This window comes from Fusarium oxysporum, chromosome VIII, assembly GCF_013085055.1.
Source record: "Fusarium oxysporum Fo47 chromosome VIII, complete sequence".
Taxonomy (NCBI): Eukaryota; Fungi; Ascomycota; class Sordariomycetes; order Hypocreales; family Nectriaceae; genus Fusarium; species Fusarium oxysporum.
In genome coordinates, this window is record NC_072847.1 from 3094837 (window position 1) to 3111764 (window position 16928).

The window sequence follows — 16928 nt, forward strand, 5'->3', positions numbered from 1 at the left end:
ACCATCACCGATCAACAAAGAGACAATTGAGTATCTCATCCCTTCAAAATGGCACGAACACCAGTTTCTACGAAAAAGGCCCCCGCTGTGCCGCAAAACCTGATGAACCAGGCCATCATCGCCAATGGCTTCGTCTTCACATCTGGCGGCGTCGCAATGGACCCCAACACAGGGAAGATGATTGATGGTGACATTGAGGCTCACACAGTACGTCAGTTCTCTCTTGAATCCCGAATCAATTGCTAATATGATTCCTATTCAGCGCCAAATTATTTCCAACCTCGGCGCCATTCTTGACGAAGCTGGCTCGAGTCTCAATGATGTGATTGAAGTCAACATTTACTTGTCTGATATGAAGTACTACGCCAAGATGAACGAAGTCTATGCTGAGTACTGGGGCGAAATCAAGCCTGCTAGAACGTAAGTCAGTTGCGGGATGCCTATGGGATAAGAGTGCTGACCGTAGTAGATGCGTTGCTGTCAAGAGTCTTCCGATGAACGCCAATATTGAGATCAAGTGTGTCGGAGTCATTACCAAGCCCAAGTCAAAGCTGTAAAGGAGGTTGCCGCTGATTCGGGGCTGGTCTTTGGCTGAATGTAGAGGCTCACGATGATATTCCATAATTAGTAGTTACTAGGTCAGTCGTTATTACTGCACTCGACTTGTAAGATCCTCTGGCCAATTTGTTCCATAATTTATATCCTGCCTATTTTGTAAGCACACCGATCATGTGAGTAGGTGGCCTCCTCGTGCTAGGCTGTTATTCAAGTGCACAGGACACAAGACTGAGCATTGACTCCTCATTATACCGAAACCTCAAGGCGCCGTTCGCCATGAGGAAGAGGGCAAACTCCCCTTGGGCGCGGGTTATGCCGCCCGCATCTAGAACGCTCATCCCGTGGCCTTGTCTGCAGTAGCCGCGTTTAGCATTGACGTTGGCGCCACATGCGATCAGCAGCTTGTTAATTCTGGCTGCATCGGCGCTGCCGTTGCCCATAGCCTTGTACGCTGCTTCGTGGTAGTGCAGAACTGTCCTGCCAGAGTAACCGCGGTGGTGAAGATCAGCACCGTAATGGAGAAGGACTTGCACAGCATCGACGGTCTTCAACCTCACAGCGCAAAAGAAAGCGGTCTTGTCATCGTCAAAGATGGGCATGTTTACGCCGACGCCAGACTCGCATAGAAGCCGCACCATCTTGACAAGGCCTGCCACCGTCGCGTGAAGCAGGGGAGTCTGGCCGTGCTCGTCACGGGCATTGGGGTCGAGTCCCAGGTTGCGAAGCTGTTTGGCAACATCAGGGGGCCCCGTGAACTTGGCAAGATAGTGCAGCACACAACGCCCATCGCGACATCTGGTGCGCGGGTCAGCGCCGTGCCGTAGAAGCCCTGAGATAATGACGCCTGCGTGGACACCGTGCGTCGCGGCGAGATGGAGGGCAGAGGCTCCATTGCCGTCTAGAGCATTAGCACCAGCACCGCCCTGTAGCAGTACATCCATGAGGCCCCTCTCCCACGCTTGCAGAGAGCACGCTATATTCAGTATGGCTGTGTAGAGGGTCGGATTGCCAGATGAGTCCATGGCATTTGCATCAGCCCCGTGTTGCAGGAGCTTAGCAGCAAGTCATGTCAGGTACTCTACAGTGCCTCCAGACTGCGCAACGGTGTGTAAAATGTGTTGGACGGCTTTCGACAGCGCGTTGATATCTGCGCTGTGTCTGAGCAATACGTCTATGATATGCAGACATGCTGTAGGGCCGGAGCAATGGATTGCTGCATGAAGCGCAGTCAAGCCACCCTCGTCCCAGCTGTTCGCGTTTACGCCACTTTGCTCAATCAGCGTGGTACTAAAGGAGTGTTGCATCGCGTTGCTCAGGGCCGAGGCTCCCTTATCCGGTATAGGCCGGGCATCTCACGATTCACCACGATCAGCTTCAAGGGACAGTGGCTCGTAGTCGGAGTCACGAGGGCTGTCCAAGATGGAGCGTAGCCTGGAGAACAGACACCCTATAGATTCCACGGAACACTCATCCAGTCCATCTATCAGGTAGCATACCGGGCCTCATGCCGAGCCTGTGACGACCTTCTTGAAAACCCCCCACAGAGCCACAAACGATGACAGGAGATAGTGTGCCTCCCCCCCGCCCTTCATTATTGTATTTCCTCTGCCCGGCCTGCCAGAGATCCATAACAGCCCTGGGGCGGTATGTGGGGGGTTGCAGAGGGGGAAGACTGGATGCCTTGAAGACCTGAATAAACTGTGATTGATCCAGCATATTGAGTCATTTTTAAGCTCAGGAATGCCCCGAGATATCTTTCATCGCCATTTCAAGCCTTGCAGTTCGGAAGGAATCATCTTTAAGACGGTGAAAGGAAATTGTGAATCTGTCGCATGGTGATTGGTTGATTTGCATAGAGTCATGTTACACATATGGCGATACTCACCCGTGGCTATTCTAAGACCTAGACAGATTCGACTTCCATTTTGATTCAACCTTTACAGAGGATAATTGCCCAAAAACTCAGGGGCTAGTGTAGTATTCAAAAGAAGACATACAATAAGCCTCCCACAACTAACCCTAACGTGATGAACGCGGACGAAGCCAAGCATCGAGCAGCATCACTCCCCTGAGGAACATCAGTAGGCTCTTCCCCACCTGTCTCACTTGCTCCCGTGAAGTTAGAAGATCCACTCAATTCCAAACGCTCCAAACCTCCCTCAATCTTATCCAGCGGCGCAACAAACGCCATCTGACTCCAACTAAACTGCGTATTCCTCCCGCCATACACAAAGACCTCAAATCTTCCTACCACTTCACCATCGCTGAACACAACCGTTCCATGCAGGACGTCCGTCACCAAAGTGATGTTGACAGGAGTCGATACCTTGACAGGTTTGTGCGTGGATGAAGTGTTGACCCATATACGACCTGGAGCTCCAGGGTCAAGATCCAGCGCGTCGTCTTTTGTAACCTTGCGAAGGGGGTACTCCCATCCATCAGCGGTGAAGACCATGTTTCCACTCTTATCCAGGGATAGAGTATTGTCGAGACCGGAGAGGGTGAATGGGCCGGTGACGGAGAGTGTGAGGGTGTAGTTCATCCCCTTGCTCCCGTGACCAAGGTGAACTTCCTTTCCATCACCACCTGAACGAGTCCACGATACCAACGTACCATTAGCCCCAAGAGATAGCACCCTATCAAGGTTCTGATCGGGAGCTCGAGGAGAGTAAAAGTCAACACTAGTATCACTCGTCTCCTCCAACAACTTCGGTCCTCGACTTCCACTCCAAGCCCTCCCTCCCACTACAGCAATACCCCTCCGCATAGAGTAATACGCTTCAAGTTGCGTAGTCGCATCGGGACCATTGTCATTCCACGCAGCCAATGCAGCACCCCTCAACCTCTTCTCATCACTCTTAAGCTGCAGACTCGTATTCACAGGATTAAAATCAGCAGGCGTCCACTGCCATTCCTCCTTATCCGCAAAGTTGAAAACACGACTCTCGTTAAAGAACTGCGGGTAGCGCGCTGGGAGAATGGGCATGTGGTCGTTTTTGAGACTTGTGTAGGCCCACCAGTCTTCTGAGTTGATGACATCGTAGCCATCTTTGACGAGTTGCACGGGGTCTGATTGGCCGTATTGCCAGTGCTGGATGATGACGTTTTTATCGATTGTCTGGTTGCGTTTTGATGGTTCGTGAGTACCCCAGATTCGACTTCGCTTGTTGGCTGTAGAATTGATGAAACGGCTCATCTTGTTGACGAAGGTGATATAGTCATCAGCAAGCTCGGCGTCGTATTCGTCGGCGCCAATATGGACTTCCTTCGTGTTGAACCATGGTAGAAACTCTTGCCAGATACTCTGTACCGTTGGTAAGGTTTCCGGATGCGTCAAGTTCAGCAAATCCTTCTTGGCCAGGGCAAGCTCAGGTTTCCATTTGGTAAGATACAGAGAATGGCCAGGTGCCTCAATTTCCGGAATGACAGTTACTCCTCGAGAAGCGCAGTGACTCTGCAGTTCCATAAAGTCATCCCTCGATAACGTCTCGTTCTCTCGTCCATGAAGAATACCCAGCAGCGATTTGTCTCCCGGTAACAGCGAAAAATGCGAGTAGACATCCCTCCAACTGTCATTCTTGCCACGATTCAGCGGATAGTTATCACTAAGATGATAATGGAACTCATTCATCTTGAAGAACGAAGCATAACTGCACAGCTCTTTGAGAAAGTCCTTCGAGTACCACTTTCTCCCTGCATCAAGCATATATCCTCTGGTAGCATAAGCCGGGGCATCTCGACCAAGGGTACTCGTGATCGTCCCGTTGCCAGCTAGGAGAAGTTGAAGAAAGGTCCTGGTTCCCCACCACATTCCTCGAGCGCCTGATCCACCGATGAAGACGCGATTGGAGTTGATGATGATCTCGTAGCCTTCTGATGTCGATTTGCCGTTCTCGTATCTGAGATCAGAAGATTCTCCGGTGTATGAACCAAGAGAGATCCCGCTAGCATTGTTAGAAAGCTTGTCGACGCGCTTCAGTGTCCATTTTGATCCTGTGATCTTGGCAAGATCATCCTGAAAGGTTGTCGCGAACTCGTGAGCGGTAGGCGGAATCAGGGTGAGGCCGTCTTTATCCGACACAGACCCAAATTCATCGTCAATGTATATAACCTTTGGGCTCGAATCAACGGACCAAGTCTCTTCCACAAAAGAATCAGCTTTTTCAAGGATTGGAGGAATGAGGTCTTGTGCTACAGCCAGTAGAGGCGAAGCAAGCAGAATGCCCGCGACCAGATATTCCTTCAACATGACTCCACTATGTTTAAGCCCAAGATGCAAAGTGCAAGTTCCTTACTCCCATCATAAATTAATGCGGGCATCGTACTGTTTGTTTTTCCTCTGCCGATCTTGGTGAGATCCGGTCTTGACTCCGCAACAAGTGCGGGGATGTTACTTGATTGCAACAACGCGGATGTAACTGTAACCATGAGCTCTTATCATCCATTCGCAAAAGATCCCGAGACACACCTTCTTGTTTAAGCTTGGGCTTTAAGTTGACTACCCTAGTCTTGTTCCAATTGTGACCATTCCGACCGAGAAATGCCATGAGTTTACGACCATGTCTGTAGCCAGCCATACCGAGGCCATTCGGATTAGAAGGGAAATAATATTTTTTTTGTTACCCCAGGACTCATGTTGTACTTAATTGAATAATAATAGTCAAAGGGCTAGAGTTGCCAAACAGTCAATGCAAACTAAAATGATCAGATAATGGAACATCCAGTGACGACCAAATTTAAAGGTACAATGTTATAAGCAATTATCTATTCTAATATAATCATTAATGGTACGAAGAAATCATAAATAACAGTGTTCGCTTCAAAGACTCGCTCAAGCTCAAGCCAACTCGTATCGCTGCGTCAATGGTCGCTTCTGCTGTGACTCATGAACATACATCTCATATATCCGTCTCTCATCTGCTGACATCTCATATGGAGGCAGCTTATGCCTAGGAACGTGCATTTTTTGTGGTGGTAGATCACTAGGCCACTTTACCGAAAAGCCATCAGAGTTATCTTTATAAAGCGACGATTGAGTCTCAGACTGTTGGCCTTGAGCTCTACGGCGCCGTCGCCAGAAGAAAATGCCCAGACCTAGAGCGATGAGACAGAGTGCAGCACCTGCCCCTACGGCAATTCCAACCTTTGTGGCGGTCGGCATGGAAGGTTTCGACTCGACTTCATCTTGTTCTGAGGGACTGGCCGCTTTGGTTGGAGTGCTCGATGGCGATGGCGTTGGCTCATCGTCCCAGACACCTTTCCATGAAGCTTCCCAGTTGTTTCCACCCTTGCTGATTGTCTTATCTTTGGTCTCAATTGACGTGACGTCTGTCGTGGCTTGAACTCTGGGACCTGGTGCTTGAGCCAGCCACCAGGTGTTGGCATCAGGATGCCAATTCGCTCCGACGAAGGCATCTTGTAGGAATGATCGTCCAAGGACGTATCTTCCATTGTTATTTACATGGCATGGGAAGTAGGGGATAGGGTTGTCGACGATCGGTTCAGAAAGAGTGAGGTTGAGATGCATGAATGGAACTCTGATCTTGACGGGGTCGGTGTTTGTGTCTGATATGAACGAGAATGATAAAGCGGTCGCGGAGTTGACGATTTTGTCGTATTGGTCTGATTTTGTGTCCCATATATAAAGACCAAGATCCGAATTAAAGTTGACGGGAAGGTGTTCGGCGATGTTGTCGCAAGTGGACTTTGGAAGGGTGAGGTATGGGGAGCATCCGTCCACAGTGACCTTCAGACCGCTGCTGATGGAAGAGTTGCCTTTGGCCAAGAGATCACCCTTGGACTTGGAAGTAAATGGCGAGTGATCGCCAACACCTTCGATAGCAATATCCCAAAGTGTGATTCCATCACCTCTCGGACTTCCACTCAAGGTAAGGACTTCCCCAATAACGCGGTTCTTGTCGTAACCACCGAACCAGAGAGACCCAGCTATGGATGGCTTGACGGACCCGATGTGCATGCCATAAGAATTGGAGGGCGTGTACTCGTTCTCCCAAAACCATCCAGGTGGCATACTGCCATTGGTAGCAGGTCTTCCATCAGGTTGTTCAAAAGATTGGTTGACGGATTTTGGGCCGCCCAAACTCAGACAGCCCGCGAAGAACGGTACGGTCTGACCACCCGGATATTTAATCTTCTGCGCATCAAGCAAAGCAATAGTCGAGTTGATGGTGTTGATCTCACCAAACATTATGTCGTCTCTGTAGCGAATACTCGTGTCGCCTTCGAGGTTCACACCTTGCATGAAACCATCCAGTTCCACGAGAATATTCAAGCCAGTTCGGTCGCCGGTTCTTTTGTCGTAAGTACCCGCTTTCGAAGCATAGCAAGTTCCTCGTTCGCAGTAATCATCGCTGATAAGCCATGTTTCCCACGTTCCGCCAGGGTATAGGGAAATGGAAGTGGGACTGCTTCCAATCTGGACATGGACACCACGCCAGGGACCATCAGGTCCAAATGTGTCGTCTGTCCATTGGATTTCTCGAGGGATTTGGGCAGCAGACGTGAGAATGATGAAGACAAACATAGGTAGGATGACTTTCCAGGCCATGGTCAATGACCCGCCTTTGGGAGGTATTAACGAAAGGATTGATTAAGGTAGTGTAACAAAGAACGGAAGAGAGATCAAAAAGATGGAAAGCAACGGATCATGAGCACATGCAAAGAAAGTCACAAGAGAACAGAAGCAGAAAGAAATGGGCGGGACGAGCACATAACCATAATTAGAATTTGCAAGGCTCAACCAACACGATAACCAAGTCTTGGGCGTCACCAGGCTGAGCGACCTATCGCCAGCAGGTCAATTTACCTTGGCCCACTTGGTCGTGTAAGAGAACAACCAACATGCATAGGGGATTTTCAGCCACGGGCGCTCAGGTATGTGACTATACCTTTATCTGCAGGGTAAGCGCTGGAAATATGACTGTGATGTTTGTTAATTAGGTATATGTACTTATTGGCGGCACCCGATGATTAAAAATACTGAGTTGGTCAGTTGGGCTCAACCAACAAACAACATGGCACGAGAAGCAGGTTTCAGGAGAAGTGCACGCCAAGTCAGCAAGATATCATGTCATGAGGCATGAAAATAAGAAAGTTGAATTAAAACTTGATGAGAAAACAGTAAAGCCAAAGTAGAGTAAGGTTAAGCATAAATGAAACTCGCGATAGTAATAGACTCCATACACTCATAACTCGAAGCGAAGAAAATAAGTCTCACCATCGCGTTTAGCCACCCAGTATAACCTGAAACAACCCAAAATAACCGACCCCTGTCTCTGCATTTTTTAAGCTGTCTCAGCGGTTAACGTCCTCAAATGGTAGGACGTTGAAACGTGGTGGGGAAGACATGGATTGGCGAACAGCCACTAGATTTGCCAAGAAGCGATTGGCTAGCACAGCGCTTATCGTCGATCACAGGGGTCTAAGCGCCCGAGACTGACGACGTGAACAATCGCATGTCCTGAACTTTCTTCCTTTGTCCCCTGAACTGTTCATCATGTTTCTGCGTTCTGCTTTTAAACATCAGTTGCCGTTCAAGCTTATGTCTTAATCTAGGCACTATTCCCTCTTTGAAACATCGTCATTTTTTTCTTGCCATCTCTCTGATTGCGGGTCAATCTCGAGGTCGTCCTTTCACCCCACCTTTTGAGCATCTCATTCCTTAGCTCAAAGATCGAGCAGCGTCTTTCTCTTCCATCGCATCATGTCATCTAAGCGCCATCGCGTTGTTTTTATTGCCGTTCTCACTACCCTTCTCATCTTCTACCTTCAGAGCCAAACAGGCCAAAGAACATCATCATGGCTATCACGTGCCGAAAAAGACGTTGACTGGTCGCGTTTTGCGTATACACAATATGTCACGAACAGCGAGTATTTGTGTAACTCACTCATGTTCTTCGAAGCTCTGAAACGTTACGGAAGTCGACCTGATCGTGTTATGATGGTTCCTGAAAGCATGCTTGAGCCAGAGATGGTGAACTCAAGTGATGCTTATCTGTTGAACAAAGCGCGCGATGAGTATAACGTCAAACTTGTCCCGATTACAATTCAGACAAACTGGGCAGGTGACGGTAAGTATCCCCGCTCATGACCAAAGAATATGGCTGATTGGTTGTCTAGCTACTTGGGCAGACTCATACACCAAGCTTCTGGCGTTCAACCAAACTAAGTATGATCGTGTACTGTCCATCGACTCAGATTCTCTCTTGTTACAAGCAATGGATGAACTGTTCTTCCTACCAGATGCACCTGTGGCTATGCCTCGAGCATACTGGATATCACCCGAGAAGATCCTCTCATCGCAACTCATGCTTATCCAACCTTCCGAGACAGAATTCTCCCGCATCATGGAGAGAGTGCAATCAGTAAAGTCTGGCGAGTACGACATGGAAATCGTCAACCAGCTTTATGGCGATAGTGCTTTGATATTTCCCCACCGCCGCTACGACCTTCTAAGCGGCGAATTCCGCAACGACAAGCATGCTCACTATCTCGGTTCAGAACTGGAAACATGGGACCCTGCTGCGGCGTATAGTGAGGCTAAGCTAATTCACTTTTCGGACTGGCCACTACCGAAGCCTTGGAAATCTATGCCTGAAGAAGACCGACTTGCGGCACAGCCTAATTGCACACGAATGACAAGTGGCGAGGAAGACTGTACGACGAGAATAATTTGGAATTCGTTGTATACTGACTTTAGAACGAAGAGAAAGGTTTGTTCAACTCTTCCAGTTATCCCTTTTCCGTATACTGATTCGAGTTCTCTAGGAAATCTGTGATTATCGTGTAGAGACAAGAGAGTCTGCCGCAAGTGGAACAATGTTGATCTAGAGTTTAAGAGTATGGTGGAATCTACCAGAGGGCCGAGTTCCGAATGGAGTTTGGGTTTGTTAGATAGCAGGGGCATTGCACATGACGAGTCCGATTTAAGCAACTCGGTCAAAAATGATTACTTAGATAATGGTAAACAGAACATAGAGCCCAACTGAACATTATTGAGTGCCTTTGCCCTGTATCAACAAAGTGTTCACACCGACTCTAGGACATACTTCATGTCCTTCGCACATTTCTTGGAGAATTAGAAGATTTCTGGGCGGATAATACATGCAGACGAACTGTCCTCATCTTCGATTACTTCGCATGTTCAGAGATATCACAGCTTCATGAAAAAGTAAACTAAGGGATATCAAATAAAAGAGAAAACAGGTAAAGTCTCTGTTGAACAAATGAACAGGTCTAAGCCATATACATCGCTGCAGAATAGCGTATATAATCACACTCACCACCCTATTTAGACACTCACCACCAAGAAATCAGTTCTTAACAAATCTGACCAAGATTCCTCATTGACTCTATTATTACTCACACATAATATCTCCCTACCATTTATAATGTTTCCCTTCAAAAACATCTTCCAACGGCTCAAAGGGCTTTCCGTTCCTAAGTCTCATACCAAGGAAGCCCAACCACATCCCTTCGCAAGCTCCCAGACTCTTGAATTGATCACAAAGGTGAACGCAAACCCCAACCCCCTCCTGAACTCCCAAATTGAGAATCACGCTAACAATAAGGCCGAAGGCATTGTGACAGAGAGCTTCTGGCCTAATATCCGGAAGCATATCCTCGCCGATAACCCCAACGCTAAACCCATGAAAGCTATCTGTGCCATCTGCTGGGACGAGCTACATGTAACATGTATCTCCACCCCCGATGACAAACTCGACATCGCTCTTGTTGCTCCGTGTGGACATGTTATGTGTCCTAAATGCTGGCCACGCCAGGTCTTCGACTACTACGCCGTAGACTTCGTCGCAAAGAGAAAGTGTCCTATTTGCAAGACCGGACTCGAATGTGTTGCTTGCAAAAAGACTTGCAATAAGGAGATGATCCCCACGTATGGCGGAAAAGCGAGTATCGAGTCTTTTCCCGAGACTGCTCCAGAGTGTGGACGAGAGTACCGTCCTTGCTGTAAGGACTGTGCTGAGATTCTTGATTGGCAAGCGGATGGCTTTTGGTTTGAGAATGTTGAGGAGCGGGAGAGCTTGGATAGCTCTTGAGCCTGAAGTCGAAATGTGTAAGATAGGTTGAGAAGAGTTGGTTGATCTGCTTGATAGGTTGCACACTTCAGAAGCCTCGATGAATTTGCAGTTAGCAGTGTTGCTTGTTTTTGAGAATTGTTTTTTTTTTTTTTTTTTTTTTTTTTTAGTTTTAGTGCTCAGCGTTTAGACAGATTGGAAAATTGATTTGCATGATTTGACTGACATCTCTCCATCTTGTTCTAGTATTTCCAATTTCCCGATCACAATTCTTAGGCCAGAGTTGACTGCAGTTCCACAACCCAAGTCATTATGCCTTCTTGTTTCCCAAACTTAGTATCTGAACCATCAATCGGCCGTAAGTTATGTTCAATTGCACAAAAGGAGAGCCTCAAAATTCGTATAATAACATGAGTACTAAAGAAAAACTTGATAATGTCGGGACTTCGACAAAGCATCTTTTGGCGGCGGGGGTGTCAGGAATTCAGGGCTTGACAGAAGCGAAACCGGGTGCTCGATGGCTGTGTTGAAATGCAGGTTCCAGTGCGGCTGAGCATCTAGCTTTATTTACTAGCAACATCTCAGCATGGCAAGCAACCAAGACTCCAGGCACAATGACCCTTATAAATAGTCTCTCCTTGACATCATTGTGAAATGGTTCATATCATATATACCGAAAATGAAGAGCTTCGGTCAAGCCTGGCGCCGACCCAGAACCTCAAGTTCAACGGTGGCGGAATCTGCCCTTACTGACTTCCCAAACGGCGTCAAAATCTGGCACAGCCCTACAGATGCAGAAATCGACATATGCTTTATACATGGCCTGTCAGGCAATCGCGATAAAACTTGGACTGCCCATGGTCAACACAATCCCTGGCCTACCGAATTGCTTCAATCTCGACTGGCCAAAGCTCGTCTTCTCACTTACGGATATGATGCGTACGTTGTGAAGAAGTCTGTCTCTTCAATGAACCGGCTGATCGACCACGCCAATAACTTACTACACGACCTCACCGCTGAACGCGCATCTTCTGGCATTATTAGTCGGCCACTTATCTTCATTGTGCACAGCTTTGGCGGTATCGTTTGCAAAACAGCATTGATTATCTCACGCCAAAGTCCTGAGTCTCACCTTGGGCAGATTTACAAGAGCACAAGGGGAATTGCCTTCCTTGGAACTCCGCACCGGGGTTCGTGGGCTGCTGATTGGGCAAAAATACCTACTTGGGCGCTGGGTCAAGTCAAATCGACGAACCGCAACATATTGGATGTCTTACAGACCAAGAACCAATATCTCGAATTCATTCAAACTTCATTTCTATCAATGATACGCGAGCTTCGCGAAACAGGCCGGCCTCTGCAAATCACTTGCTTCTTCGAGGAACTGCCCATGCCCGGAGTTGGTACCATCGTCAGCAAGGAATCAGCCTCGCTCGAGGGCTACAGTGCCTTCAGCATCCACGCCAACCACTCTGAAATGGTAAAATTTGGCTCAGCCGAGGAAAGCGGGTTCAAGAGGTTACTTGGGGAATTGGTGCGGTGGGATGCTATGCTTGGAACGGGAGACTCAACTGCCAGCTCTGTGGCTGAGCTAGAGTCGGATGGGAAAACGCCAAATGCAACCTCATCCCTCCAAACGACAACTGGGCATATTTTCAATGCGAGTGGAGGGACGCAGCATAACAACATGGGAGCAGGGAATCAGTTCTTTGGAAATTTCAATGGGCCGGTATATTTTGGTTTGCCATCTACTAAGTAGCTAGTTTTATACAGAATTTGGGAGATTTCCTGCGTCGGCCCGTCTTGTTCATGGAGTACTATGTCACATCTCAAGAGGGCACCGCCACCACACCTTGGGGTTGAAAGAGGCGTTGGCGATCCAATCAGCCAACAGCACTAAGGCAGGCTGTCAGCACAACAGGGCGTCCTGCGTGGACAACGCATAAAGTACTTGCCTGTGAAAACGGACAAAGGTGTTCTAGGACTCCAGCTGAAAGACCATGACGCTAAAACAAAGATCAAGAAAAAAAACAGGTTTGGTCCATGCTAATAGCTGTCCAGGTCTCAAAGGCTGTTACTCATCGAGATCCACGGATGCAATGCTTTTCCTACTTTGTTAGCCTAAGTTATAATTAGAATAAAGTACAGTGCAGATTGGGCTTCAGCTCTCGCCCAGAGGCAATTTCAGATAACATCAAAAACACGTTCAAAAAGCATACCGACTGCTTATAACACCACTCGCTCGCTAGCTGTCAATCGTGCCTTACCGCATATGACGTGACATGTCGTCAGGCGAGGCATGGCGAGTACAGCCATGATTGAGAGTGGCCCCTCTCCGGAAAAGTCCAGACGTGATGTTATCATTCGGAAACCAGTGAAAAGCAGTACCAAGCAAGTAGAACAAACGAGTGCAATAGTCGAAGCATGCAAGAGTGACGACAGCCCAAGAGATGATACGCCTGTATCGACGTGGGGAAACAGTTTCAATGTTTCCGGAGGAACTCAGTATAATAATACAGGGAACGGTAATCAATTCCTCGGTAGTCAATTTCACGGTGAGGTAAATTTTGTTGGAGGGAATGGGGATAGCGGTAAGTCAATGCGTTCTTGCCTCACAACTTCCATTCTAGGTTCTGACCTTCCAACGAAGGAAACCATTCCCGAGAGGGAAGGAAGGCCCAGGTCCTGAAGCGTCTCGCGACTTCCCCATACCGTGACCGGAAGGACCGGAATCCCTCTGCTGTCCAAGGGACTTGCGAATGGTTCATCTCTCATCATCTTTATCATGAATGGTTGGGCCACGAAGCTTCAAAAATACTTTGGGTTTCTGCTGATCCCGGATGCGGCAAATCAGTACTCATCAAACACCTCGTTGACTCGATCATTCGGATCACTAATTCCCAGAAGGTCTGCTACTTCTTTTTCAAGGATGATTTCGCCGATCAAAAGAGCCTTCTAAGCGCCATGAGCTGCATCATTCAGCAGCTCTTCATGCAAGACACTACGCTACTATCGGACGAGATCCTCTTACAGTTGGATGCAAACGGCCAATGGATAACTGGGTCTTTTGTTGAACTATGGCAAATTCTCATCAAGGTTGCCGATAGCAATCCCAACACAGAAATTATTTGTCTCATTGATGCAGTTGACGAATGCAATGAGCATGAGAGGAATCAATTCTTCAAGGCTCTTTGTGAACTTTGTGGCTCCAAGAAAAGCCCGAACTTGAAATTTCTCATTACGAGTCGACCTTATCGCGAAATCGGAATGGGTTTCAAGCCATTGGAGAACTTGAACTTGCCAGTCATCCACCTCAGCGGCGAGAGCGATGCTGAGATGAGAAAGATCGTCAAAGAAATAGATATCGCCATAAGAGAAAGAGTCAGGACTATTAGCGTCAAGCAGAAACTCACAGATGATGAGCAAGGCATACTAGTCACACGGCTTTTGTGTTTTCGGAATCGAACGTATCTCTGGGCGCATCTGACATTGGATTTGATCGAGCACGAGCTTGACATCAACAAACAGAAGATTATCAACATCACATCGCACCTCCCTCAAAACGTTAACGAAGCCTACGAGAGAATATTGTGCAGGACCTGCAGCGTTGAAAAGGCAACCAGGATGCTTCACCTCATCCTCGCTGCAAAACGTCCTCTTACGCTGGAAGAAATGATAGTTGCCCTCGAGCTTCAGCAGCATCACAAGTCTATTGATGACATGGAGCTAGAGCCTGAAGACCGCTTCCGTGACAAAATCAGAGACATTTGCGGATTGGTTACTGTTAACGACTCACGAATCTTCCTTCTTCACCAGACTGTTAAGGAGTTTTTGATTTCCAAGGATCACGCTGAACCCACCAGCCCTAACAGTCTAAGCTGGAAACACTCAGTACTCGTAGGCGGCCCTAACATGACTCTGACCAATATCTGTATTTGGTGCCTCCTATTGGACCACCCATCGAAGGAGCGGCGTAGTACCGTCTCACATCCGAAACATACCAATGGGAACCCTTTTCTCAACTACGCTGCTAAACAGTGGGCGAAACATTTCAATGAGCTTCCAGCTCATTACCAAAAAAAGATGACAAGAGTGGCACTAGAGATATGTGATGTCAGAGGTTCTTGCTTCTCGGCTTGGTTCTCAATTTATTGGACAAGTCGACACGCCCGGGCCATTTCAGGGCATACAATCTTGATGGTAGCATCTTATTTCGGCCTTGAAATCATTGTGAAGCGACTTCTCAGGTCTGAATACTCTCAGCTAAACGAAAAAGACGAGACTTACCAAAGATCGGCGTTATCTTGGGCTGCAGGCAACGGCCATGATGGTGTCGTGAAACGTCTGATTCGTGGCTTATCGATTGGCCCGCGGTCCTTGAAAATCGTACTTCGACAAGGGGCCAAGATCAACGACTTTGATTCAGACAATCGAACAGCCCTTACTTATGCTATCTGGAATAGACACGTATCCGTCGTTCGACGCCTGGTCAAAGCCGGTGCATGGGTTGACGTTCCCGATGTCTTAGGAGCAACACCAACCTCGTATGCAGTCACAAGCGGAAATGTCGAAATCGAAGATCTGGTGCTACGAGGAGATGTTCCTAGTAGCACAGAACATAACGAGGGGGAAAAGCTTCTACTCTCCGCAGCCAAGTACGGCCATATTCATGTAGTGAGAGTGCTTATGGAAGCTAGTAAAACGAACGCCAATCCGAAGGATGACTGGGGCTGGACACCACTGATGTGGGCTATAAACTACAGGCATAGTGCAGTCATCAAGCTTCTCCTGGAACACAACTCAGATGTTAATATCAGAGACAAGACTGGGATGACCCCCCTTCACTTCGCTACCCGATACGGCCAATTCGAAATAGCAAAGCTCATACTGCAAACCGGTCGCGCTGACGTTAGCATACCAGATCTTGCTGGGCTAACTCCTCTCGATTTGGCTCTAAGTTTGACGAGAGATGATATAGCTCAGCTGATATTGGAAACCGTAAATGACAAGAATGTCAGCAGAGCCGAATACCAGGAGTCTGGGATATCTCGGTTTGTCAGATACAATTCTTGTTCCACTCTGAAATACACTCTTCAGCGCAATGGCAAGCAGTTCAGCGTTAGAGATTGCACAGTTGCTATTCTTGAAACCGAGAGCGATTGGGCAGACAAGATTAAGGTTTTGCTCGACTTCAAAAAGATAGACACGAGTCTTCCTGATGCCAATGGCGACACTGTTTTGCATCAGGCCGTCCAAATGCAAGCATACGAGGTACTCAACAGGCTCCTCATAGTAGCCAAGGGTTCACTCAACAGTCGAAATAAGCGCGGGCTTACGCCACTTGCTCTAAGCTGTTTGACCCAGAACCTGAACATGCTTAATATTCTTGTACACAATGACCAGGCGGATGTCAATGTTGCTGATAACAACGGCGATAGTCCGCTTCATCTTGCTATCCACGCAAATTCAGAACCGGTCACGGCACTCCTTCTTTCGACCAAAAGGATCAGCGTCGAGATGAAGAACAAGGAAGGGTTTACACCACTCTCTTTGGCATGTTTGACAGGAAACATAACGACCTATCATCGTCTCCTTCAATCCTTCCATGCAGATATCAACAGCCAGGACATTCATGGGAGAACGCCCCTTCACAACTGTATCTGGTTTGATGAAGTGTACATGATTCGTTTCATTCTGAAGACACCAGAAGCAGATCTCAACCGTACGGATAACCTCCAACAAACGCCGCTCTTATTTGCTTGTTATCTTCGCAAATGGAATATTGTTCGAATACTGTTGGAATCGGGAAACACAGACGTTAACAGAAAGGGCCCTAGAGCTAGAACGGCATTGCTTCTGGCGACTCTATATGGAAATTCGGAAACTGTCAAGCTCCTTGTATCCTTGGAAAAGATCAATGTTAACGTACATGATGATGAGGGGTTGACAGCATTATCATATGCAGCTCAAGAGGGGAATGAAGAGATCATCCGAATGTTGCTTAGCAAACCTGATCTTGACGTTGATGCCAAGGATGATGCAGGGATGACTGCCCTAGCACATGCCGCTAAGAGGGGGCATTTAGGGGCTGTCGAGTTGCTTTTGAACGAGGGTAAAGCAAACTCGCGGATTAAGGATAACAATGGGAAAACTCCATCGGCCCTGGCTTCGGCTGAGGGACACGTGTGGGTAGTCGAGAGCATCTATGCCATGATGGCAAAGAAATAGTTTTAGATATAACCTCAGTCTATAAAGGTATAGCGGAATTACTTCAATCGAAATCAAGATAAACATCGCTATTATACTGGGGATCAG

General features: G+C 47.8%; 4 protein-coding genes across 4 annotated transcripts; 2 read left to right on the top strand and 2 right to left on the bottom strand.

Moving 5' to 3' along the window:
* Window positions 1-235: 235 nt before the first annotated feature.
* FOBCDRAFT_252532 (uncharacterized protein) lies at window positions 236-4807 on the bottom strand (the record flags this gene model as incomplete). The annotated part of the gene is made up of 7 exons (XM_059610994.1): window positions 236-410; window positions 811-1610; window positions 1641-1845; window positions 1915-2024; window positions 2113-2230; window positions 2440-2493; window positions 2556-4807. The coding sequence occupies 7 exons, from the start codon at window positions 4805-4807 to the stop codon at window positions 236-238; spliced, it is 3714 nt and encodes a 1237-aa protein (XP_059467780.1).
* Window positions 4808-5395: 588 nt separating this feature from the next.
* On the bottom strand, window positions 5396-7126 carry FOBCDRAFT_140911 (aspartic peptidase domain-containing protein; the record flags this gene model as incomplete). The annotated part of the gene is made up of 1 exon (XM_031187715.2): window positions 5396-7126. The coding sequence occupies one exon, from the start codon at window positions 7124-7126 to the stop codon at window positions 5396-5398; it is 1731 nt and encodes a 576-aa protein (XP_031034980.2).
* A 1155-nt stretch (window positions 7127-8281) lies between these two features.
* Window positions 8282-10634, top strand: FOBCDRAFT_297614 (nucleotide-diphospho-sugar transferase; the record flags this gene model as incomplete). The annotated part of the gene is made up of 3 exons (XM_059611913.1): window positions 8282-8648; window positions 8698-9234; window positions 10039-10634. 3 exons carry the CDS (start codon window positions 8282-8284, stop codon window positions 10632-10634), a joined length of 1500 nt encoding a protein of 499 aa, XP_059467781.1.
* Window positions 10635-11292: 658 nt separating this feature from the next.
* FOBCDRAFT_322398 (uncharacterized protein) lies at window positions 11293-12389 on the top strand (the record flags this gene model as incomplete). The annotated part of the gene is made up of 1 exon (XM_031187711.3): window positions 11293-12389. One exon carries the CDS (start codon window positions 11293-11295, stop codon window positions 12370-12372), a length of 1080 nt encoding a protein of 359 aa, XP_031034976.2. The 3' UTR covers window positions 12373-12389.
* Between the last annotated feature and the right edge of the window lie 4539 nt (window positions 12390-16928).